Genomic DNA, 26,546 nt, shown 5'->3' with positions numbered 1-26,546 from the left:
GTCCACTCACAGCCAATGCCCTCTTCCTCATACCAGCACCCAGGTGAGGGACTAAAGGCCCAACCCACCTCACCTAGGTACAAAGTGTCCTGTGGTGGCTGTGTTTATGTTAACCTGACATAGGCCAGAGTCGTGTTTGGAAGAGGGAACCTCAATTGAGAAAATGTCCTCAGCAGACTGGCCTGTGGGCAATCCTGTACTGCATTTTCTTAATTAATGATTGATGTGGGAGCATCCAGCTCACGGAGGGCAGTGGCACTCCTGGGCAGGTGGTCCTGTGTTAGTCAAAAGCAGGTTAGCAAGCCATGAAGAGCAAGCCAGTAAGCTGCACTCCTCCATGGCCTCTGCATCAGCTCCTGTCCTGACTTTGCAGGATGATGGATTGCAAGCTGTAAGATGACTGAACTCTTTCCTCCCCAAGGTGCTGTTGGGCATGGTATGTTGTTGTTTTTACAATAGACTCCAATCTGCCTCATGGCTGGACTCCAGACCTCAGACGTGACAGACTCTGAGGCCACTTCAGACCAGTCGAACAACACAGGATGGCCAGATGGCACATTCCCTTTTAAACCTAAGTCTGTCCACACTGCAGTTGTCAAGAGAGTGCTGGGGTCCCTCTCCCACTGCAGGGCCTACCTTTTGGTAGGTTTCTTCTGGTTGGGAAATCACTAGTCTATAAGCATGGACAAGGAAAAGAGCACCAGAGCCACAAAAGCGAAGCCAGAAAGCAATGAATGAGAGCACCCAGGTGAAGGAAGACGCCACAGACTGCCTCAGAGCATTGTGCAATGAGCACGGCGGTGCAGAAGCCAGCTGAGCCCCTCAGTGCACACAGGACTCAGCCTTCAGGAAGTCACTGGGTCTGGAGGCTCATTCAGAGCTTGCTGAGAAGTCAGGCCAATTCCGCTACTGAGGCCTCCCTGGGAGCAACTCCTTATATCTGGGCTTCAGAGCTGCATGTCCCAAACTCACACACTATGAAATCAGGCTTCCTATGGACTATGAGGCAGAGCCTGGGTTCAAGAGCCGGCTTTGCTGCACCCGGGTTGAGTAACGCCCAAAGCTGTTCTGAGCCCACAACAGTGTGTAGAAGGGACACTTGTGTGCCTCCCCTCCCTATTCTGAGCCCACAACACTGTGTAGAAGGGATACTTGTGTGCCTCCCCTCCCCCTTAGCCTTTTCATCCTTTGGTTTGCGTGTCTGTGTGAGATAGAGACTAGATCAACAATGACACACAGGATGCTGTTTCTGGCCACCAGTGTGCTGGGGGCAAGGACTGTAGAGCCCCAGGGCAGGCAACTGTCTCAGTCTAAGACACAGTGATGCCTCAGACACAAAAGTCAGGCACAAAGCCAAGCCAGGCAGACATTCCTAGAAATGTCTTTTACAAGAAAGGCCAGGAGGTGGGCTGGCCTGATGCTGCTCTGGTTTAAAACTGGGTGTTGCAGAGAGAGGTATGTGTGGGTTATTTCCAGGGAAAAAAATGACATAGTCCAAGCCCTGGTCACTAAACTCCCTCCTCCACAGTGGGAAATACCCACAGTCTGGGTTCTTTTATTTTCAACTCTAGTCTGAAGCAGAAGCACAGATCTGCAGCCGCATCCCACCACACGGTGTTTACATGAACGCCAGTTCCCTCTTTGTGTTCTTCGCTTGCTTGGCAGTTACCCTTCCTTCCACACAAAGGCATGTGTGATGGGCCTGCCTGCCTCAGGAGCGTGCTCACAGGCCCACCATGCTCACCCGGCAGTGCACAGATGTGATCATATGAGCTGCTGCTATCAGCCCTCAGAGAGCACCTCAGTGGTGGTGGGCAGCTCTGGTGGCGAGATTGTCCTCTTGCTTTTCAGTGACTAGTAGGTACCTCAACCACCCATTCTCCATATAAGAGGCTAAGAGTGACCCCATGTTCTTGCTGATCTTCTGAGAGTTCAATAAAGGATGGTGGATGGAGAGTGTAAGTCATACCACATGACACTATGACACTCTCATGTGGAGACTTCTTGCTCTAACAGTCATGGTCTTAGATGCTGATCCCTAGTGTGATGTGACAGAGTCATTAGGTTAGGGCTTTGCTTGTTACAGTAGGAACCCAATGACCTGGCCACTTGGAATGGTGGTGTGTCTTCAGAGCCAGTGGTATCAGACAAGGTTGCGCTGATAGCAAATGACACAGAAATACAAGATGTTTTCCTCTCTGACTGCATCCAAGTGCATATAGAGAAAATCCCAGCAAAGGCAATCAGCAATGGTCCTTTTTAAAACAAATGGGCTGAGTGTTCTGTGTTGGGAGAGCCCTCTTAGGACTGAATTGGCCCAGATATTCCAGGCTCCCCTGCCTGTCTCACAGCTAGAGTTCTGAAAGCAACCGCAGCATCAATCACATACAATCTACACGCTAACAATGACTCCCCAACGTTAGGCCTCAGGAACTGTCACCATTAGAAAAGAACTGGAGGGGGTTCTTGTGTTACCATACTTTTTATTGTGCTAGGTACATTCATTTAAAAAGATAGCTTAAAAAAAAGAAAACAAAAGCCCTTTAACGTGGCATCATTTCACAGAAGAATAATTTAACTCAAGAGTAACGAGGGCAGCCTGAGATGAGGGGGCTCTCGCTTGAGTGGAATGACTGCTGTTATAAAAAACACCCATCCCAGAGTTCTCATTTATCCTACAACCAGGAGAGCAACACTGAGGGATGCAAAGACTTCAAGAACCATCTGAAGCACAGTCACAGTGGTGACAAAGCTCACGTACCTCTGATCTTGAAAAACTGCTCACCAATAAAAGAAGTAGAAAAAAGACAATGAAAGGAAAGCGGAAGACAGACACCACCAGCTCTACTAAGACAACACCGGCAAACAACAGGGCGGTCAGACCAGGGTGCTCAGTGTACTGCTGACACTCGACTCTCCACAAGACCTCCAAAAACAGAGACCTGCTTGCCTCTGAAACCACAGACCACCACAGATACCGCCATTACAATGCAATGCTACAGACCCCAGAGCCTGAGCCAGCTCCCTCAGAATTCAGAGAACAGAAAGAAAACTTATCCACTACGTGCTGCTTGGCTACAAACACCAACTTACTATGTAATAAAAGCAAAAACCAAATGCAAGTGAATATGTATCTAAACATCTACTTTCAAAACACTAGCATTCCTTACTTGAAAAGAGAGAAAACACAGTCTTATTCTATAGATACTAAAGACTTGACAGAATTACCAATTCCATGCATCATCTCCGATGAGATGGGCAGATTATTAACTGTGAAGGCTAAAGTGACCTGCTTCAGAGAACCCACAGAGAAAACAAATGCAAGTTGGCTCCATGTACTAAGCTCCAGCACGGGCTACCCGACACACTTAACACACACTCTAGCGTATCTCTTATTACGACAACATCATGCAAAACACACCACACTAGGGTTGTGAGGTTATCGGGAGACGGAGAACTTGAACTTTTCTATTTCCTGACTTGGGCAGGCTGGGTGGCTGGGGGAACTGAGCTAAAATTCTGTGCTTGTGTTATCTCAAACCAGCTTTCTACATTTCAAGTTCATAGAAGATCAGATGGGGGAAGATTCTCTAGGATTAAGGCCAAGACAGAAAACCAACTTTTCTGCAGTTCAGAGCAACACACTATCAGGTGACTGAAGTGTCAAAGGTCACACACCTCTTAATAAGCATAATCAGCTGATATACCTGCTGGTTCAAGGCTTTGCCGAGAAAGAAATATTCAGTGTTTATCTTACCACATGGCAGTAAGCATTCTACCACTGAGTTATGTTCCTAGTCTACGATTTATGAAATAAAGCGCTTCACCCAAACTTAGAAATCATCTTAAAAGTTACTATCTATGTTGAAACAGTAAACAGCACAGATTTCTAGGAGCTGTTTGTCACTGAAGAGAGGGAACGGGGCATCAGGAGCTCAGTGTGGTCGGACGAGAGGTCGCCTGTTGATAAGCATCAGGGTCACTGAGAGCAAGTGTAACAAGCTATTGTCTTTTCTCTTGCCTTAGTTACCCGGAGCATTAAGAATTTATCTTGGAGTTGGAGTGATGGCTTGGTCCCAGCAGCTGGAGCACTGGCAGATCTTCTAGAGGACCTCGGTTCAGTTCCTGGTGTACACATGCCAGCTAAAACTGGCTTTAACTCTAGTTCCAGGGGACTCAAAGCCAATCTTTGTGGGCTTGCATGTTTGTGGTACACATATACAGGCAAAAACCCCATATATGTAAAAGTAAACAAACCTTGTCTTTAGAAGATCTAGGTTAAAAATAAATACATTTACATAAAAAGGAACACTGATCTCCCGACCACCTGCATTAGTTGACACAGAAAGTGAAGGGTCACTGAGAATTCCTAGTGTGCTGTGAGTAGTGAATGCAGGAGACCCTAAATAAGTCATATCAGACAGAGGCAAGCATTTGATTAGATCATGGAGTCACATTCACTGTTATAGTCTGAATGCCCCTTCCCCCAATTTGTTTATTGGGACCTTAACTCCTAAATCTGACAGTACTGGGAAACAGGGCCTGGTATGACATGTCTGGTCATGGAGGTAGTGTCTCCATGGCCATCTCAAGCACTTGGCTTTCCTTCCATGCAGTATTATGAAACAGTAATGAGTCTCTCAACAGATATGGCAGCCTAATCTTGGGCATCAAGCGTCCTGAACTGTGGGATAAAACTTATTTCCTTTCTGTATTAATCACACAGTCTCAAATATTCTATTATAGAAAGAGAAAGTGATGAAGACACTCAGCCATCTTCACTGGCAACAGATAAATAAATCAAACCTAAGCTGTCACCAGAACGTCTCAAGAATCGTTCCTATAACTCTGAAGACACTACCATATAGAGTAGAAATAGATTTATACTTTGAAAGTGCCTAGAGCTCACAGAAATATGCTCATATAGATCTAGCTGTGCCATTCCAAATCCTAAAAATGGGCATTTTCAGATGAGAATTGAATGTAACTAGTTAAAACCTGAAACAGTAGACGAGACTGGGATTTTCTGACACTTGGTTGTTCATTGGTCAAATGCAGGACTGTCAGTACTCATATGTGATCACTGTTATGGAACACGAAGGTAGCACTTAGCTCTTAGGGCAGTCTTATAGCAGGTCAAAGACCTTGTGTCCTGACTGCACATCCCCAGGACACATTCCAGCTTGATTCCTGACAGTCAGGTACTGACATTCAATAGCATGGTTGAATCTTGGTTGTAGATGCGAGCAAAGCAATCATTCCAAAAATAGTCACCAAAACAAGGGTAGAAGATTGCTGTGGTCTTCGGAGAAAGGCAGCGCCTCACTTCCTTCCGCAGGGACCATGCCCTTCCAACCACTTCTGTTTCTTGACACGACTAGTAACCAAGGAAGTTCTCCAATGTTGCTGCTTCTCCTTCCAGATGAGGCTACTACTTTGTTTTCCTAGTAAAATTTCCTCTGCCCCTTTCTCAGTCTTAAAGTCTCCTCTCTGTGAAAGACCAAGAGTCAGGGTAGAGACAGATCCTGGCCTGGGCAGAACATGTCTGTACCAACTTTCCCCTTGGTCAGTGCTTTCCTGGTCTAACTCTATACCCTCTGTCCCCTGTCTGGCTATCCACTGACTGACAGACCACTGACTGACAGACTTACCCCACCCCTCCAGCAACAAGTCTATAAAGTCACAGCCTAATCCAGGACCTCCCTGCTCTCTGGCAGCAGAGACTTAAGGATGGCTGACATTCCAGTATCTTTTGGAGAAGCTGAGCAGTTGGGTCAGAAAACACGTCTACAGTCTGCCTTACTGACAGAAAATCTGTATCACAGTACACAGTAGAGGGAGGGGTGAACCCTGTGGTCTTCCAGACACAAAAACAACATTTGAATCTGGAGTGCCTCTGACTGAGGAAACACATGGATCCAGGAGGGCTGCTGTGCTGGTCCCCAGTATCCAGGCCAAGACAGCCAGAAAATCCGAGGCCAGGTTTTAAGAAGTGTGGGATTCACAAAGAGATGGAACTCTTAGCATCTCAGCCTGCAAGGCTCAAATGCAGGTCTGGGAAAAATATCACCTATCCATGCTGGGCCTAACTGAGACCAATGGTGCTTGTTATAACTGGGTCTTCAATGCTCCCTCCCACCCTATCAAGACTCATTGTGGACACTGAGCTTTTTAGGTGAGCTGCAATTGTGAATCCATCTTAACTTGTTAAAATGACAAAGAAGACCCAGTGAGACAGGTTGGTGGATAAAGGTGCTTTCTGCACAAGCCTGAACCTGAAACAGATCCTTGGAACCCAGAGTGAAGAATAGAACTGACTCCTGTAAGTTGTCCTTTGATCCCCAAGTATATATATCATGACACACATGCCCACACATTCATGCATATATGATCTTCAAGTACTCCCACTTCTTTGTTAAGACAGTCTGTCATTAGTCTAGGATTTTACTATGCAGACCAGAAAACTCTCCTATGAGTTTCCAGAGATCCTCCAACACCTCTCATTTTTGTAGGCTCTGGGGATCTGAACTCAGGTCCTCTGGCTTGCAAGAAAGGCACTTTATTGACCAAACCCTCTCCCTAGACTTAAAGACCCTTCCTATGGACATCCCAGCCTCCACGAGTCACAGCAGGACTGGAAATCCATAGTTTGACATTGGCTTCTCTAGCTTTGATTTCTGTAGACCCTCTTCCCCCACTCAGGATAGCAGCTCTCCTCAGGCTCTCACAGTGCTTCCTTATTTGCCTTGAGAGGCTTGTATCTGCTTTTCATTTAGCTCAAGAATGGCTGGGACACACACTGTACTTGTTTTTAACTTTGCCAAAAAAATACAGGAAAAAAAAACTTACAGGTTTTGAGACGGTGAGTCTGCTGCTGGAATACACAGGTATTTAACTCCCTGTAGAAAGACAAAAAATATATACATAAATAAAGCTAAGGAAGATCATACACAGTGGAAGTAAAGTATTAAAAGGAACCATTTATTCAGGTCCAAAAACAAAAAAAAGTTGAAGTTTTTTTTTTTTTTTTTAATTTGTCTTTTGTTGTGTAGGAGCTGAGGAAAAGCTCTGACTCGGGTCCCTGATTCTTTTCCATAGGTTCGTCAATCTTCATGCTTTGGTTTGCAAGGAGCATATATAAAAAATTTAGATAAAATTTGAAGGATCCAAAAGAAAGAAAGAAAGAAAAAAAGAAAGAAAGGAGGGAGGGAGGGAGGGAGGGAGGGAGGGAAGGAAAACAAACCCAAACAACAACAAGAAGAAACAGAGCTGGGCACTTCAGTGTCAGGCTTCACAACTGTCACCTTGGCACTTGCTTATATTATACTTTCTACGTTCCTTTTGGATCCTGAATATCCCAAAAGGAGACAGTGCTGGTCAACACCTTCAAAGAGACTTGAAAATGGAGATGTTATGCCATAGCTTTCTATGCCATTTCAGTGTTAAAGAATTATAGTTCTGAGGCTGTTGAAGCCTGGAAACAATGTTGCTTGCTCTGCAGAACAGTAAAAATCCGAGTGATTAAGTAATGTATTTCTTTATTTCCCTCTAATTTGAGGAAAAAATTCTTTACCCAAGGTAATAATTCAAAATTATGCCGAACTTAAGTTTTATAGAAAGAAACAAAGCTGGTTTACTTCTGTACAGAAAAGACAGACAATGTAGTTCTAAAATCCTCAGTGTCAGTCAACAAAGGGCCCAGAAATCTCAACGACCTTGGCAGTGGACTATGGTAAAGGACAGATGAGTCACTCATAAGTCTCCTCCTGGATTTGCCAACTGTCACAGAATTTTGTCACCACATCTTGGACAGCCAGAGAGAAGAACTAACTAGTGTGAGAGGCCAGCTTGATCACCAATAGTGATGCAGATATAGCCAAGTCCCTTGGGAAAGGAAGTTACGAAGCCACCTGCTTTTAGGTTTACTTGTCTTTCTGTAATTTTTACTGCTGATCTCGTCACTCTGGAAGGTCATTGGAGCTACAGCTGGACAGCTACAATACGGGCACCATGCCTATCGGCCCCGATGCTTGGGTGCAGGCTCAGGACCAGGCCTTCTATTTCTGGTAAGCTTACAGAAGGCAAACTGTGACCTAGCGGTATAGAAGAAGGCCGAACACAGTAGACTGCTGTGTAATGAGAACTGTGAGCTGGTTCTGGGACTTCAGCATGGGTCCCATTTCTCCAGCTTTCCGAGCCTCTACCTCTTAATCTCCTTTCTGCTGAAATTGACCTGTTGTTAGCAAACAACCACCTGAACAGTATAATCCCATCCCTTCCCGTCTGCCATTATGGTGGGAGAGGGGTTTCATGCGGAAAACCCCTCAAAAATAAAAACCAACTTCCCCTCATTCCTGTTTACCTTTCCAAGCTTTGAAAAAGCTATTCGCTCATAACTTGAAAGAGAACCATTACACACAGTGGTTATTGCAGTTTCTGCATCTGCGAGAAGATGCTTTTTACCTCTGTTTATCCCAACAGGATCATCTCACCCAAGAGCAAATGGACTGTGCCAGCAGGGAAGGGAAAGGAAGCCGTGGGCTCTCTCTTGTATGGCTTGGACTTGCCAGTCCCACTGTCCCCTTCTCCCCTGGTCTTCGTGTTTCCTGGGCCCAGGAGCTGTGTTACGCTGAGAACACTGACCAGTTATTTTAAACATTTAAAGCCCTTCCAAACCTGGTAGCATATTACAGTTTAATTTGAAGGGTAAGGCACTAGAAAAGAAAGCACTCCTGCCCCAAACCGTCCCTTCCCTCCTCTCTTCCACTCCGATCCACGTGCACGTTGTCTAACACACACACCCACTGCTTTTTCCAGTTGTCAGGAGGGCCTCGTTCTTTCCTTGGCTCCTGAGTGAGAGCTGGTGTTAGCTGGTCAGGCCCAGGAGCTTGTGAAATCCTTCCCCTCCCACATACTTCCTCCATCTTCATGGCAGGCCACACTTCCAAAGGGGCAGGATCCTCCAGTGTGCTACTGCCATCTCAGCCTGGCAAGCCCCAGCAGGCAGAAGGCTACGGACTCCTCTAGGACAGCACAGAAATGCCTATCTCTCCCTCGTGCTGATGGACGGCTGTTAGCAGAATCTAAAGTCAGCCCAGTCTATATACTGGGAAGATACATCCAAAGAGAGAAAGGAAGAGAATGGACAGGTTAGGCTGCAGCATTGTGCCTGTGCATACGCCTTAGCCTGTTAGCAGGGGAGGTGGGAACCACTGTTTCCTTTAGGCTGTGCCAGCCAGGGCCACAGTTACTTGTGCTACCTGATGCACAGAAGCAACGGAGCTTGGGCCCAGAAAGTAGAATCTGCCCAGTGTGCAGGAGTCTACCAGCCACAGGAAACAGGTGGAAGCCACAGGATAAGGACGTAAACTGTGGCCATTCCAGGTCTCTTGCCCCTGCAGTGGAGAAGGGCATGCGGCTCCTTCAGCTTCCTACTCCTGCAACTTGTAAAGATGAATGTGTGCCTCTCAGTTACATTTGGGTACCCTGTGCTGTTAAATCCAAACAGAGAAAAAGACAAGACAGTGTAGCATCAACGATCATTTACCACAAGAACACTTAACTCCCTGGAATGGTGCCTGGCCCCTGGTTGGCACTCTGGCAAAGTCCTAGTGCTGCGGGCAGGTGCTAATCAACTCCATAGAGGTCACAGCATGAGAAGGGTCTGGTGTGTGCGTGCGTGTGCATGCGTGTGTGTTCGTGTGCGCCCACATGCGCCTGTATGCGCGTGTGTCTGTTAAGGACCACTGGGAAAGGAAGACAGCTGGTGTTTGGGCCATGCAAAGGGCATGCTGTCTATAATGCTCTAGTGACACTCGAACAGAACATAAACCACTTCACTGTGACCTACAATAAGAAATATGCAAATCAAGTCATTGAAGGAGTCAAAACTGTCAAAAAGGCTTAGCTGCTCACCCCCAAAAGCATCTATTTATCATGACTTAGTCATTAACAAAGCACAGATATCTTTGAGGCTACGGAAGGCAGAACTGCAGCTACCTAAAAAAGGCGTCAGATGCCTGCACATGTGTACAGCTTTTAACAGTTAGTTACTAATTCAGAAAGCAGCTCTGAGCCCCCTGTGCCACCAGAAAGCTGGGCTGACTTAAAATCACCCTGTTCTAATGAGTGAAATGGACATTTCCTATCTGTGAGCTATACAGGGGATTGCTCTCTGGAGAGCTTTGCAGAGTGACGAATGAAGGGGGTGGGGGGTATGTTTAGTACATTGTGTAAAAGATAGCAAGAAAGAAGGTTAAAATAAAGAACTTAGAAAAAAAAATCCAACAATCTGAAAATCTACTAAAAATACAATGTTTCCAGTAGTATATATAGTGTTTGCTATATATTTTCTGCCTCGTGTTCTCTATATTTTGAAACATGTAAAAATAAAATTTGTTTTAGTCCTCCTTGAGATAAAATTCTTACAAAATAAAGAATAAATATGAGTACTTTCTATGATGTCTCAGAACAGCAGGCTGGTGTGAACCCAGTTAACATTTATGGAGTTATTAACTATCAAGTCACAACTTTTCAAACTGCAGAATAGTTTCATGCTGCACTGAAGCAGGAAAGCTAGATCAGTTAGTGATTCCTCCAGGGCTTTGAAAGAGTTTGTATGGGACACTTCTTTGTCCTCTGTGGCTTCCTGAGGAGCCAAAATAACCAGGAAACAGCAGCAACACGGATGAGCTTGGCACCAGAGTCAAGAAACAAGGGTATGTGTAAACACTCTGCCCGCAGTGAGGACTGACATGCTGACATTCACCACTCCAAGAGCCACATGGTCCACACGCTAGAAAACACAAGACAGAAGTAAAGGAAGTTACAAGGGATCGCCTGCCCTGAGAAGCTTCCTGCTGAAATTCTTGTGTTTAGGTTTTGAAATTACGTCAATAGCCATCACTGGGTCACAAAGAAAGTTAGAAAGAAATTACATATCACTGAGGAAGAAGAAAGTTCAGAAAGCTTACCAAAGGCTTGATCTGAACAAACCAGAACTGTCGTAGTCTCAAAAGTTCCACCATTTTTCAGTTTTCTGTTTCAGCAAGTATAATAACCACTAACAGGTAGGGTTTTGCCTTTCTTTGGACTGAAACTAAAGATTACACTTCAAACGATATGCACATACCTGAAAAGCAGAGCCAAGCTTCTGATCACAAAACCAGGAAAGAGGCCAAACTCTTGCTTGTTTCAAGTGTAATTTCTAAAGCTACTCCCACCCCCAGACATAGTAAGAGTCTTCTGAGAGTCCAGGTGACCTGCTGTGCAAAAGACCCAGCTGTGCACAACCATTCTTCCTCACAAGGAAGCAAGGGTGAAGCATGTACAAACAGAACTCTTTACAGCCACATGGCTGGACCCTGGGGGCCTTACGGCCTGTACACACAATCCTCCCTACACATAGGAGCTAAAGCTGCTCTCCTCATACAAGTGGCCTAGTGGAGTAGATATCAGAACCTGGGCAGGCTCAGGGAGGTAGGGATTGGAGGTTAGCGATGGCCAGGAGGATGCTGTCAGAGACAACTATTCCAGAATGCGGCCAGGACACACAGGGGACAACAGCAGAGGATGGAGGTTGTGAGCATTGCTCTGATCCAATCATCACACACGGTATGATGCCTGTGGGAAATAAGTACAAAACCAGCCATCTTAAAAAAAAAAAAAAAGAACTCAACTGCATCCTTGTAGAAATACTAAAAGCAAACAGAAGAGCGTAAATTCTGGAAGTGAGTGGAAATCCACACGATGGGAATGCTATTTTAGCTGCCGGAGAAGATGTCGCTATTAGAGTTGAGCACTAGAGACGGATGGGTGAACCAGGGCCTTCCTCCTACAAACAGGGTATCTTTTCTTTGACAAACAAGCCCATTCAGATTTCCAGGAGGCCTGCTAAGCAGGTCTCTCCAGTTCTAATGACACAAGGACAGACTACGATTGTACCAAGAGCACTAAGTTTCACAGTCCCTAACTACACTCCCAGAAAGAAAAATTACAATTAAAAGCCAAATTAAAATTTGGACTGGCCTCATTTGCTCAGAACCTAGACCATGACTTCATGCACCTCTACAAAACTCCAAAGTCACAGCCCTGGCACAGTCCTTGGGAGGCAGAAGCAGAGTTCAAGTCCATTTTCAGCTACATAGCCAGTATGAGGCTAGCCTGAGCTACATGAGACCTGCCTCAAAACAGAAACAATCAAAACTCCAAAATCACACAGTGAAAGCATGTTTCATTGGTGACGACGACTCACAGCACTGAGGAAGCAAAGACATCAGTAAGTGACCTGGGACCCAACCTGGTTTGGGCTATGCACACTCTCACCCAGTGGTCAGACACTAGGCAGCCTAGATCCTTTTCCTGTACGCACTATGCACACATAGCCTCTCTGAACAAAGCACCTAGCAACATTAGATCCCTGCCTGCACTGGGCTACATGTGCACCCCTCTCTAAAAAAAAATAGGGTACATTTCTTTACCCCTAATAAATCAAATGTAGATTTTCTATTCTAATCCCAATGTATCTAATATGAAAAATAGACAAACTGTTGCAGTTTGAACTGGTTTTGGGTACATTCACGGTAAAGCAAAACTGTATGCTCAAGTAATCTTTCAGGGAAAATCCCTTACTTACTATCCTGTGCCTATGCATAATTGGGCATGCATATAATTAAAGTCAGATGCATTGTGGGAACATGCACAGTAGGAAAATGATTAGATAATCTATCACTCAAAATAGAGAGCGACTCAAACGACACCCATCAGTAACCAAAGTTTTTCTCCTCTTGGGTCCATCAAAGGAAGCACAGCACAATAAATGGAGCCTAGATTCTTTCTTTACCCATGTGGCCTTCTCGCAATGTATTCTGATCTTTTCTACTGTTTGCTCTGAATAATTTCCTTGCTACTTGGCAAATCTCTGTCAGCACTCACCTTCAGTTCTCTGGATTAGAAGCCAAAAGCCTAAAAAACACTCAACACGCACGCATACTGACCACTAACTAGTACTCATTCTATTATGGTAAGGTAAATATACACAATGTAAATCTACTATCTTAAATTCATCCCCCCACCCCCTTTCTTTGGTAGAACTAGGGACTGAGCCAAGCCCTGCACAAGTTAGACAAATGCTCCAGTACCACACCATTATTCCAAGCCCTCCTTTCATTTTCTATGTTGGCACATGGTCCTACTAAGTTGCCAAGATTGGCCTTGAACTTGTACCTCTGCCTCAGCCTCCTTAGTAGCTGTAGTTACAGGCCTGTGCCACCAGGTTTGTTTGTTTGTTTGTTTGTTTGTTTGTTTGTTTCAATCAGAGACTCTCTGTGCTACCCAGGCTGATCCTGAACTTCTGAATCCCCATCTGGCCTTTTAAATACCCATAACTATATAGATAGCCACTATACCAGGCACCATACTGGCCTTGCCTAAGTGAACACTTCCATGACTGTAAATCATCACCATCATCCATATCTGGAACTTACTCTTCTTCCCAAATCAGATTCTGTACCCACTACACACTAACTCCCTCATTCCCTATTCATTACCCCTGGAGATAACCATTCTCATCTCTGTCTCTGTAGACACTAGTATTTCTGCACCTCATATAAACCTAAAGGAAGTAAACTTTGAAAAGCTAGATTCTTAGAGGTCACAGGCCCAAGGGATGACAACTGTTGACTTGAAAGTTCCTTGAGATTTCCATTCCAGACGAGACTATGTCAGTCTCCTTCATGAGGGCCTTCTTTGCACGGGTGTCTATCCCAGAGTTGCTGGAGCCTGGTATGTCTATCATGTGTATGCAAGCTCAGCTCAGTGCCTGGTCCAGGAGTTTGGATCGAAGTCTTTCTTCAATCTAAGACTTTACATACAGCCTAGAACAGTTGAAAAAACTACATTGTATTAAAGGGAAAAGTGTGAGTCAAGGTTAATCCCCAAGAGTAATAATCTAGAAACAGTCTAAGCACCATATGACTGGGAGTTGGAATTTGTTATAGAAAATAAAGAATAGGTGAGGTCTAGATTCTTATGAGGTTCTTGGTCATTTCCTTTTAATGTTTCTGGTATGGCAAGAACGTCAATGTCAGTGCCAATTACTAAAGAAGACCACAGCTGAGAATAAATCACAGCGATAATACGTGCCTTCGGTCTAGATGCTGAGCTGAGCAGGCACTCTCTGAAAGCACCCATGTGCCACTGATTTTCCTGCGCGCTAAATTTAGGCAAACACTACAAATAACAACTTCCAAGAACACTGTGGTCCTTCACGAGGTTTGGGGCGGGTGGGGGAGTGGGACGGTCAGAGTGGAGAGGTAAGATTTAGCCCGAGGTTTGATTTTGTGAGCCAAGATGCAAATCCAAGCCTCTACACCTGCTGCTGCTTTCAGTTTAGTCAAAAAAGACAAACGTTTGACTCGTCCGAGTGACAGAAGAGGATTCTGATGTTTATTTTTGTTCAAGGTTTCAAAGAAAGACCAAAGCGGCCTCAGAACAAGGGGTTTCCTCTGGCCCACATGGGATAGGTTATAGGAAGGCAATGGGGGAGATCGGGGCTGCTCTGCCTCCTGTCTCTTCTGGATTTGGTTCAGTGTGAGGGTTAGCTGATGTGCTAACTGCGACTCATAAATCTGAGGCCAGTTTAACATTGCTCAAAACCTGGGCATTCTGCAGTCTGCCTTCGTCAGAGTAGTGCCATCTAAGCAGTCAAGGAAACGGCTGTGAATGAAAGTGCTGCTTAGAGACCAATAGGAGAACAGCATTAAGGAAATTTACATTCATTCTGTAAAAGATACATTTTATCTGACCATGTGTGCGCCTAAAACATATTCACTAGTGCCCCTGCATCTGAAAAGTAAAGAAGACCCAACTTCAGGTCCTGTAGTGTGTTCCACACCCTCCTATGGAAATCTGCCCTGTACTCTGAGTGGCCTGCTCAGGACCACTGGCCTGCCTATGAGTCAGTCCCTGCAGGTCTCGTCCTTCCCTGGACTCCTCCCCTGAGCTCTTGCTTTATGGTCTGTGATTCCTTCTCTGTAGGCTCCTCCCAACAGCCGTTCCTCAGCAGAACTTCAACACAGTGCAGCAGCTCTTTTCAAAGCTTCTCTTGACAACTTGGCTCACAAAGACTCTGTGTTCTGAGTTCCTCCCAGCCCCCAGAATGCAGGTGCCTTAGCCAGCATGCAAGCTTGGACTGCTTGATCCCAGACTCTTACAGTGATCACTGTGTTCCCAGTCTCTCAGCTCTGGCTCCTTAAAAATCAGCAGCAAATGTGTTTAAAGAAAAGGATGCTTCAAAAAGTAGATGCATCTTCTAAAATTCAAACCTGTATATCCTAAAGGCACAGCCCATAAGCTGGCCATGACACGTGGAGCTGGCTCTAGTCACGGTTCCCTGCAGGGACACTAGTGCCACATCTCAGAAGGCTTGAACCTCAACTTCCACTGCCTGTTGTTCCTGATCTTGACAGGACATGTGGTGATCGTGTTCATGAAGAATGAAAAATTTAGGCAGCCATTATGATGAGACTTCGTGGATCTAGAATGTCTCTGACATTTTTATGAAACAAAATCTCATACAAACTTCCGGTTTCTCCTGCTCTTATAATCCTCCCATTCTCTTTCTGCTATGGTCCCTGAACTTTAGGTATGCTGTAGAAATATCAGTTAGGGTTAGGTACCGTATGGTCACTTAATTTCTACATGTTTATGGGCTGTGGTTCTCTGTAAGGGTCACCATCCATTGCAATGGCTGCCCAGAGAAGACATGAACATGGATGACTCCACAGAAATGACAACATGGAAGGCTGGGGTATCAACTCCAGACAAAGAACTACAGATAACTAGGAATGCTAAGAGCAGGACAAATAGGTTCTTCCAGGGAAAAGCCCACTAACTGGTCATCCAATGCTGAAATCTTCTATATACAAGTAATGTTATATACACTGAACAGGTTACAATGTATATATTAAAGAATACACACACACACACACACACACACACACACACACAATCTCACAACAATTCATGGTTTCTTTTTTTAATTGTGAGACTTAATTTTTTTTTTAATTGGTGAGAGATCTTCTCTGGGTCAAACTTAGGGCATGTTTGGGAAGGAGGTAAATATTGACTCAGAACTGAGTATTGATCTTAAGGGCTAGCTAAGTCCTTGAAGTAGGGTTCAGGCCCCCAGCAGCAGAGGCTCAAGTGTTTTAGCTATGTGAGCAAAGCAAGGAGCTCCGAGAGTAGCAAGAGTTCTGGAGTTGGGCAGTTAGGGAGAAGTAAGGCAAGGGTGGCATTTTGCCATTTCTCTTCCACACAAGGAGCAGCATCCTTCTGCAATGTGGTCAACTGTGAATGCTGCAATGGTTGCCATGGTACTGCCTGAGGTTTACAACATGGCAGGTGCAGCTGGAAGGGTGTTTTCCTCTCTCAGCTTAGGCACCAGTGTCCTGGGGCCTCCCTTTGATGGGGAGGGCTTTACCACACCCCTCCCCCTTCCACTGTGAACATTTTGATGGCTATTTTTATTTCCACAGCTGTTTGCTCTAGCACCGGACACAGATGGAGGCCCCAGGGCAGAAAGCACTGTGGCCACCAAGGAGACAGAGGATCACCAGGATCTCAGAATGGCCAGGAAGAGCCACACAGTTATGATCTCGTTGTTCATTATGGAAGCAGGAAGAACGGTTGTTCTTCAGAAGAGGCAGGAAACCTCAGTTTCACGGGAACAACAAAGCAAGAGATGTTTAGGCTATGCTAGTTAGCCATGGACGTTTGCTCTGGAGGGTAGAACACCACATGCAGTGGAAGCTCATCATCCCCAGTGACCGCCTTTCCCTGTGACCATGGAGCTGGCTCCTCAGAAGAGAAGCTCTAACTTAGGACAATTAGGTTGCATTTGTCAGCTCATACCAGCAATTTCTCACGAGTGAAGTCTCAACGCCTGGGCGTGGTTCTGTCCATCCAAGCTGCCTCATCCCAGAATTACCAAATGACAAGGAGATGGCTGGTTCTTACCTACAGCCCCGGCTCCTCTCATTTTAACAGCAAGAAAATTGGGGAAAGAAAAAAAAAATCCAAGCTAAACCTGATGGTGTAATCCGAATTACAATCCTGCAAGGCTGAGGCAGGATAGCAAGTTCCAGGCCTGACTGGGCTAGAATGCATTCAAAAGCAGCGTGAACTATTTAATGAGACCCTGCCTCAAAACAGTTGGAAAAGGGGTTGGAGATGGAATTTAGTGGGAGAGCGCTTGCAGAAACCCCTGGATCAAATCCTTAGTAAGAGGGAGTGGGGGAGAGGAATGAAGGGAAGGAAGGAGAGAAAGGAAAGAGAAAGAAAAGAGAGGGTCTTAAGATACTGGGAACAATGAACTCAGTACTGCATTATGAAACTCCTAGTTTGGCTTGTTGTAATTTTCATCCTGCACTGTTTTCTTTCCCATCAAAAGGGTCAAGATGTGGCCAATGATTCACCCGCTCTGTGATCAAAGGTGGAAATTGAAATCTGCTGTGGTTGTGGCAACAGCTGAAAGGAGACAAGTGATATGTCAATGCATGTCCAGGGGTGGATGCCATCCTCCCGACACACGCGTGTCTCCAGAACATCTCAGGGAGCTGGGTTGCAGGGAGGGAAGCATGTTCTAAACGCATTCTGGGCACAGCCTGTTTGTCTGCACGAAAGAGCCAGCTATGCACTTGCTTCACACTCAACCCTAAATAGGATTGCATCACTTCCCTTGCAGGTGTGGACAGGCACTGATCCACCTGTGTCACTACCTAGCAATGCATTATTAAGAGCACCCGAAAACAGCAGATTTGTTTAAGCTAATCTTAAATAACCCTGGATGCATTTAAAGAATCATTTTTCCTATGGTGAAAACGAAGAATGGTGTTCATAGCATGCTTGAGCCCTGACTTAGCTCTTTACCACTGAGCGCTTTTCGCTGGCCATTCGAACTTCTGACTAGACTCTGAGGCCTCTTCCTAAAGAGCCTGCAACACAGGGCCCCCTGGGATAGACACAGTACCTGTTCCTCACAGTGCTCAGGGTGCCTGTGTCTGCCAGTCACTGCCCTGTCCCAACCAGAGCCAGAGACACACTTTCCCTCTGTAGATTCTCTCTGGTTACTCCCACCAAACTAAGCCAAATTACCCTTTAAACACCTTAAAAGTCATTACATGCCCACTAAATCCTGTCCCATTTGCTTTATAGGTAACATAACTCCCTCTCTTGTGGTTGCCTATAACAGCCAGGCAGGTAAGGGTCTCCAAAGGTGAGGGTCCATCACCAAGGAACGTAGGATGCTTGCCTGAGGTAAAACAAAATGTAAACATGCACATGGTCAAAGCTCAGAGCACCCTGTGCCTCTGCAGAGAACCCCAAGGACTGCAGCCAGAAGCCTGGAGGTAAACTAGAATGTACAAGGGATTAGCAGGAACAACACATATACAGCTATGTCACAATGCGGGGTTGGTGACTGATGACCTCTCCCACTATGCTGCAAACAACGTAGTATAACAAACACAACTCCCTGGTCACCCTATCTTCCCACTTTCTTGTTTGGCTTTATTCAGACCCAATGAAGTGGTCACACATTTTACAGAGAAGATGCTCAAGTATTTTTGTCCAACCTATACTCTATCTGGAGCACTGAGTGAACCTGCACTTCTAACAAACTCTGGAATATGGCAGGGACATCTCACCCAGATCTCTGGGGTATGCATAGCCAACAACTGTGTCTGCACCATGAAGCTTGCCCCACCCCACAACTAAACACTAGATTAGTCCTTCCCACTCTACCCAAGAAATGGCTATTTTTAAAGTAGTTTCTGAGGTGCCTGGAAGTTAATGGTTGTTACATCTTTTTGATGGCTTATTCCCTCCGTCACTAAAGTAGCTGACCTCTTTGTTTTTGGGCATGTTTGTCTATTAAGACTACTGCTGTCCCTCCTTCCTTTGGCTCATTTTGCTTCAGAATCTTTCCCCCATTCTTTCAACATTGCTGAATTTCAATCATTTTGTGTGACAGTCCCAGATCCAATCTGATCTTTTATTTCTAGAAAACAAATATCCCTCCTTTAGCTCCAGGTCAAACCCTTATTTCTAACTAGGAATAAGGGCAAGAGCTTCTAAGATGTGTATCTCCTCCCTCCATCTATCCCTGCACTGATAACTGCTGGAGAAGCAGTCTGACTGCGTCACTTGATTAGTGAGCAAACCTTGGGTGAATCTAATTCCCACCGGATGATTCAGTCTGACAAAAAAACCGATCCTCCTCGCTGAGGCTGCCTTTCCAGCCTGGCCACTCATCTCCTCTGCTGAGCCTTTCATACAGGCTGGACACACCCTGCTGCACTCCTATGTCACCACATGTGTTGTTCTTTACTAGGAATCACACACAACTGTCCTCACCCACCAGCTAGCAAGCTCCCATTGTCTTGGAGAACCAAACAGAATTCTCATCCTTTGGTTCAATGGCTGCCATATCCTCCTGGGTGTCTTGGGGACCCTTATACCTGATACATATTTGCCACTCTGCAACACTGTGAGTATTTATGTGCCTATATCATGTGGAACCCCTTCTTACTTCTCTTTGTATCATCCAGTAATCCAAGGTAGGCTAGGGAGCAGGAGCATTCCAGGAAGTCTAATGAGGAGGGACAAGGTGTTTGTGGAAAGCCTGGCTCTGCTACCAGGAGGCACACATCGAGCCCTTCTTACTGGAGGTTTAAGAAATAGCATATTTCCTCCAGAGTGAGTCTGGTATGAAAGGCTCCAGCCTTCCTCCTGCCCCATGCAGCCTTGTCACGCATGTGCTCCATTTGCACATAGGATGCTGGCAGAGAGGCAGCAAGCAGATAGAGCCAAGCTCTTCTGCACTTGGCTGCCCCACACAAGGAACTCTGACAGCTGAGTCAAGAAAAGCAATTACTAGACAGTTTTCGATCCCTACAGTAATTATTTCTATTTGAGTCATATCTATTTAAGTCTGGGGTTGGCTTCAAACAAATTTGCTTTAACACACAAGAGGTACTGCAATCCGAAGCAGAGTAGGTACTACTGATTTTCAGATGACATCTAGACATTTTCCTAGAGAAGCGAGACCCAGCTAAAGTTGCAAGAAACAACCATCAACTAGAAACTAACCCCAGGGCAAATAGTTGCTTATCTGTAAAGGCACTGGGCTTCACTACCACTGGGTAGTTTGGTGCTTGTGCAATGCTGGTAAAAACAAAATCAGCCAGGTTGGAGGAGACAGGAACCAGTGCCCAGTGCTTCAAGCTGCAGCACTAGGTGAATCTGTGAATCCTGAAAGAAGGGCATAAACACGTTCCTATGCCCACTCATAGAAACAGACTGTTTTGATGTTGAAAACAAAGCCTCTATTACTACAGACATGTCCTGGGCTAGTTTCTGCCTTGAAGATTAAGGCAACTTGAAGTGGATGATGTTCTTTCTTTGTATTTGCTGACCACAGACCACAAAAGATGCTTGATGCCACATATCACACATGAATCCATGGCACATGGTGATAACACACACACACACACACACACACACACACACATACACACACACACACACACACACACACACACACACACACATACACACAGAGAATATTTTGACTGACTATGCACATGCAATCTACCTATTGTTATTACAGGCACTAAGAATAGGACTCACCAACCTCTCTTTCCCATCACAGAGATACTCGTGTTGCACTGGTTCTCAACCGATAGGTTCTCAACTTCCTTGAGGGTCAAACAACCCTTCCACAGGGGTCGCCTAAGACTACCTGCCTATCAGATGTTTACATTATGATTCACAACAGTAGCAAAGTTACAGCTATGAAGAAGAAACAATTTTATGGTTAGGGTATGAGAAACGACATAAAGGGTCACAGTATCAGGGAAGTTGAGAACCACGGCTCTTACTGGAACAAGTAAATTACAGATTAAAAGAACATAAAGAAAACAAGACTCTTCCATTCCTAGGAGTCTGTTATGATCCTTCCAGACTCTATTTGTAATATGTAATAGAAATATAATCATGATTTTACATTTTATATAGATCATATTATAGGTATCTTCTATGATTTGTTTCTGTTTCTTATTGAGCTCCTTTCTTTAAATACACAGGCACCCCCTCTTTGGGGACTGCTTCAAGTACTTTTGCGTATGTATGAACTGAGACTGGTTCCACTGCTGTGCCATTACTAACACCGTGGTCCATGAACGCCAGTGTACCCCAAATCTGCACATCTCTGTGTTTGAAATGGCTTGGGGGGGGGTCTATTCTCCTTGTGCTAGAAGAAATGTGGCTTACAGTTTCCACAACTTGGGTACACCTGCACGCTCACATACACTCTGCCTGTTGGGTCTCTGTGTCCAAGGCACAGGGGAACACAGTGGCATCAGAGAAGACAGGCAGAGGAGAAGGCGGCACCCAAGTGTACGCCTGGGGGGCTACCCCTTCCTACACCACGACAGCAAATTCTGCCCTGAATGTAACCTCAGTTTCTATGACTAAACTCCATGAAGTCCAAGGGGCCATCTCCTTCAACCCCACATGCATGCCTCAAGTATGACAAAGCTTCTGTTGACTGTTATGAAGTTGTGTGATCTTTTTAATGGGTCCGATCTCCCATTGCCAACCAAAGGCACCTGACAGACCATTTAGAGTTCAATGAGAAAGTCATTGACCCTTCTGAGGGGATTATAGGTTAGTAATTCGACAATAGAGGCTTTCGCAGCACCACAAAACTAGACACCATGTATGCCTCACTTCCTGGCAAGTGAGAGGCTGTGGCAGCAGCCCATGCACTGGAAGCTATAACATGCTAATCAGACGCTGGCACCACGGACTCGTCACATGACGCCATTTTTGATACAGCTCTGCTTTCCTACACCAATGAGTCACATGTGACCAAAGATATGCTTTCTCATTTTGGGATGGGATTAAAATGTAAGCAGTTCTTTGTTCTTTGGCAAGCATCTATATCCCTGTGTGCCAGACTGAACTATACTATACCATCAGAACCAAAGAAACGCCACAAAGGAGTGGAGTGCACAGAGGTTGTCATAGACTGACAAAACTCACGTCTCATGACTCCAAGAGCATAGTGCAGACACTACAGAAACGAAAGAAGCCTAAAGCCTCTCTTGCCCTGCGAGCACAGCAGAGGACAGACAGGCTAGACTGCATCAGTACTGGCTACACGCGTGAGTTACTGTCCTGAACCATACCGGGAAGAAGAGGAGCAACAGAAGCATTTCCTTCCTTAAACTTTAAACGCTCCCGGACTCTGGCTCTGGCTTGAAGGAGATGGCCTCTTCATATTTCAAAAGCCAACAAAACTGCTCAAGTGAATTCAGAGGGACACAGAGCAGGAGGACCAAGGTTCCTGCAAGGGTCCTTCTATCAGCCTGAGTCTAGCCCCATGGTCACAGTACAGGACTGTCCGAGCAGATGAGCATCTCATCCTGGTGAGTAAGTCCTTATTAAGGGGTATGGGAATGTAGACAGTGTAGAGACACAAAGATAACAGCCTGTGTCAGAATAAAAGCCATAGTCAAGTAGAGCAATACCACAAAATTAGATACTGGACAAAGGATAGCTCAAAAAGTATCTTTAATGTTAAAGGAAATAAAAGCAGGATTGTTAAGAATGTACAAGGCGTGGTGGCACATGCCTGTAATCCCAGCGCTTGGGAGACTGAGAGGGAATGGGAATGTTAACCAGCCTAGGTTTCACTGTGAGAGCCTATCACATAATGAAGGAATACACAAATGCCTACCTGTGAAGACAAGCTAGTCATTATCTAATCCATATTTACTAAAAGAGTTCAAAATACAAAACCAAAAACAGTCAAAGCAAATTCCAACTCACACAGTCTACCCACTAAATACATAACATACATGCACGTAGATTCCGTTTCTCTGTTGAGTTCATCAATGCGTAATTAGAACCTTTGATGTGAAGAAGCTGTGTGATGGGATGAGGGCACTTTTCAAGCATTTCTATTAATAGTGAAAAGTAGTTGTTTCCTGCAGGTGCTCTGTCAAATACATAGAACGAAAAATGAAACAAACTCTGAAATTTTTACATCAGAAAGACAGGGCTGTTTCTTTTCTCAGGGGAAGAGAGAAACCTTTCCTTGTTCAATATTACTTCCTCAGCACCTACAAGCAATATTGGGTTTCTGATTGGAAAAAAAATCCCCTCTTCTCGATGCCGAAGACACCATGCTCACACTAGTCTGTCAAATGAGGAAACACTTCTTGTGTGTTTGCGTGGGCATGTGCTTGTATATATGCTGGTCTGCATGTATGTGAAAGTCAGAGGACAACCTCAGGTACTGCTCCTCAGGTGATGTTCACCATTTTTTGAGGTCTCTCTTTGGCTTGGAGCTTGCCAACCAGACTAGACGGGCTGGCCAGTGTGCTCTAGGGATGTCCGTCTCCCCAGTACTGGGATCCACCATGCTTGGTTTTAACATCAGTTTGGGGGAATCAAACTCAAGTCCTTTGGCAAGCATTTTATTGACTATAAGCACTTCCTATCCCTGCAACCCGGTAAGGAAACACTTCCTAGTAAACATAAGCATGTCCCAGCCACAGCCAGAGCATAGAATCAGGTGAAGGACTGTTATATCGTGAATACTGTGACCACAGGTCTACAGAGTTTTTACTTGAATTGATATATGTATTGACAGGACATGTATTTCAATGACTGACATCCAGGAGAAAGACCCTTGACTTTGTGATGAGAAGACCTCAGAATGTAACCTGGCCAGGTTTGGAGTCACCAGAATCAGTCATGTCACAAAAGTGTAAGAATAACTCGGACTGCTTGCCAGGCTTGAAGTCTTGAAGAACCAGATCACAGTGAGTGTCTGGACCATGAAAGGAGGTTTCATTCTGGTTGTCTGTGCCAGCTTCCTTCTGGACATAATACTGTAAGCTGATTACATATGAATTCCTAGTCACTGCTTAGGGCCCATTGAGATGCATGCTCAGTGCAAACAACTCCAGATTTATGAATGGAAGACAGAGCTCACTCTTGGGTCTTCCAGTATACTGTTCTATTTGATTTTCTCACATATCTTCTTTCATTAGGCTGTAATGAATGAGAATAGAAATTAACCAGATTATGATCCTGTCTATGCATTAAAGGTTCTACCAAGGCAGATGGGGGTGGTGAGCACACTTTCCATATCTTTAGTGCCTGTCCCTGTCCTGGCACATACTAGGTGCTCAAGGAACAAATATACCATTAGTTCCCAGCCTCCATGTGGAGGGGCTGTCATGGAAAGGAATACAACTTGTATCAAAAATAAAACAAAACAAAGCAGAAATTTTGCTAAGTGAAAAGGATAAAAGAGAGGGTAGTGAATATTGCCAAAGTATATTATAATCAGGCATGGAAATATCATAATGAAATCCATTAGTTTGTATAATTAATACATGTTTAAAAATAAAACTGTGCTGGTACTGAGAACAGGCACACTTCCACAATTGCTAGGGAGAGCTCAATAGGCACACCCTGTCTAATGTAGAAATATCTATAGACACTGACAACAGAAGCATCAGCCACGGCAGCAAAGAACTGAAGACACCGAGCATGCTGGGAAAAAATTCTCTGACCTAGGACGGAAGGACTAGCTTCTCATCAAACTATCTAAAGCAGCCATGGGAACTTTGGACTTTTTATTTTTACAATAATGGAGTCAGGAGAGATCACCTGTAAGAACCCAATTCTGCTGGGATTTGTCAGGTAAAAGGTAGTAGTAGCTGGGCTGGGGGTGTGGCTCAGTGTGAGAGAACCTGCCTAGCTTGTGTGGAGAGAGAGTGGGGGGGAGGGGCAGGCAAGCAGTGGGAATAGAAAGGGGATTATAGTTCTTTAGAATCTCAGAGGGAGTTGGGAGAGTTAGGGTTCCTAGTGAGTGAGGTCCCTAAACTTATGTGTTGCTTTATTTCTGTGTGTGAATTGTGTGTCCATGTTTGTGCATGAATATGTGTGTGCAAGTAGAGCCCAGAGATCAATGTTAGGTGTCTTAATGACTTTTCGTCTTACTTTTTGAGACAGGGTCTCTAGGGGACCTGGAGCTTAATGGTTCAGCTAAACTGGCTGGTCAACAAGCCATCCTCCTGCCTCTACCTCCCCAGTGCTGGGGTTAAACACATGCACTGAGGTAACTGGTATTTTTTAGGAGAATCCAAATTCAAGTCTTCCCGCTTCCAAAGCAAGCACTTTGCTGACCAAACCATCTCTTCGCCCCCTTTTATGATGTTTTTGAGGGTCTTCATTCTGCTGCGAGTCTGACTTGGTTCCTAAATTATTTTAAGGTTACCTCCTCAGAGATGCAGGACAGGGCGGGGGTGGGGGATGTTAGAGCAGCAGTGAAGGCCCCGTTACAGGAAAACAGAACAGAGAACAGAATCTCTGGCCTAGGTAGATCTAACCATCCGACTGGTCCTGGCCAATTCCTTAGCAAAGAAACCACTCCAGGACGGCAGGTTTACTTTAGAGACAAGCAGAAGAACCAGTCCTTTGATGACATACTATTCCTTCCCGGAGTTCCTGTCCATATTACAGGGCCGCAGTTGTACAGTTTTGGGCGTTTTCTGAATTATTCAGAAGTCAAAGTCTCCTTGTCTTTTCACCGTGAGTCAAAGCCTCTTTCCCTGACACTGGGCTTCCTTACTCCTCCTCTAAGGCTGTGGCTGCATGTCTGCCTCGGGTCTCACTTCCACTCCAGTGCACCCACGGCGGTGCAGCCTCCTCCTCCGCTCTACATTCTCCTCCTCTAGGTGATTACTGAGATTTGAAGCTTGCCCGTACTGGGTGATTTTTTTCTTAAACACTAATAGAATTGTTCTTGAATTTCAACAAGCAAGCAAGCCAAGTGTCTTTACTCTGGAAGATCCACGCAGACAGTCTTCTGAAGGACCGCACTTGCAGCTGCAGGCTTTTTCCCCTGGACTGACTGTCTTATTCCAAGTACGAGAGGCCACACGAACCCTGAGTCATCAGAGACACCTGACCAAAGACAGGGGCTCAGCCGCTTTGGAGGCCAGAGATCAGTGGCTTCCAGTCTTTCCCTTCAGGCATGTTGGTCTTAGACACTTCAAGTGTCATTCTGGTAACTTCCTCCAAAATTAACCAAATAATGGTGTGTTATATGTAGTCAAACTAAAATCTAATAAAGCCTAAGGTTCTTATTTAGTTGACAAATAAAATCCGTATTGCATGATGAAGACCAACTAAGCAAGTTTCAACTGACCTGTGTGGTGGATGCAGTTTAGGACATTGTGCTGGTCGGGAATTGTGACAGAAAACAGATTGCTACACCCAGAAAGGATATATGACCAATAAGACTAAAACTACAGAGTCTTCCTTTTACCTATAGCAGACTCTCGCAATCATGAAAGTAAATCAATATGGAGAGGTGCAACCTGCACAAAGGCAGTCTTCTAGGGGGCAGGGTCTGGGTACTGTCTCCTCTTAGCATGGCAGATGCTTGAGTATCCTTTGGTCAC

General features: G+C 45.1%; 1 protein-coding gene across 3 annotated transcripts in view; it reads right to left on the bottom strand.

Moving 5' to 3' along the window:
- Positions 1-26,546, bottom strand: part of Dusp22 (dual specificity phosphatase 22) — a 49,662-nt gene that overhangs the window by 8,267 nt on the left and 14,849 nt on the right. For all 3 annotated transcript variants that reach the window (XM_032884643.1, XM_032884642.1, XM_032884641.1), the window contains exon 4: positions 6,850-6,899. In XM_032884643.1, coding sequence (XP_032740534.1) covers positions 6,850-6,899 — 50 coding nt within the window. The remainder of the gene's footprint in view (positions 1-6,849; positions 6,900-26,546) is intronic.

This window comes from Rattus rattus, chromosome 14, assembly GCF_011064425.1.
Source record: "Rattus rattus isolate New Zealand chromosome 14, Rrattus_CSIRO_v1, whole genome shotgun sequence".
In the NCBI taxonomy this organism is placed as follows: domain Eukaryota; kingdom Metazoa; phylum Chordata; class Mammalia; order Rodentia; family Muridae; genus Rattus; species Rattus rattus.
The sequence above is the reverse complement of the archived record's forward strand: the minus strand, read 5'-3'. Positions and strand labels throughout refer to the sequence as shown.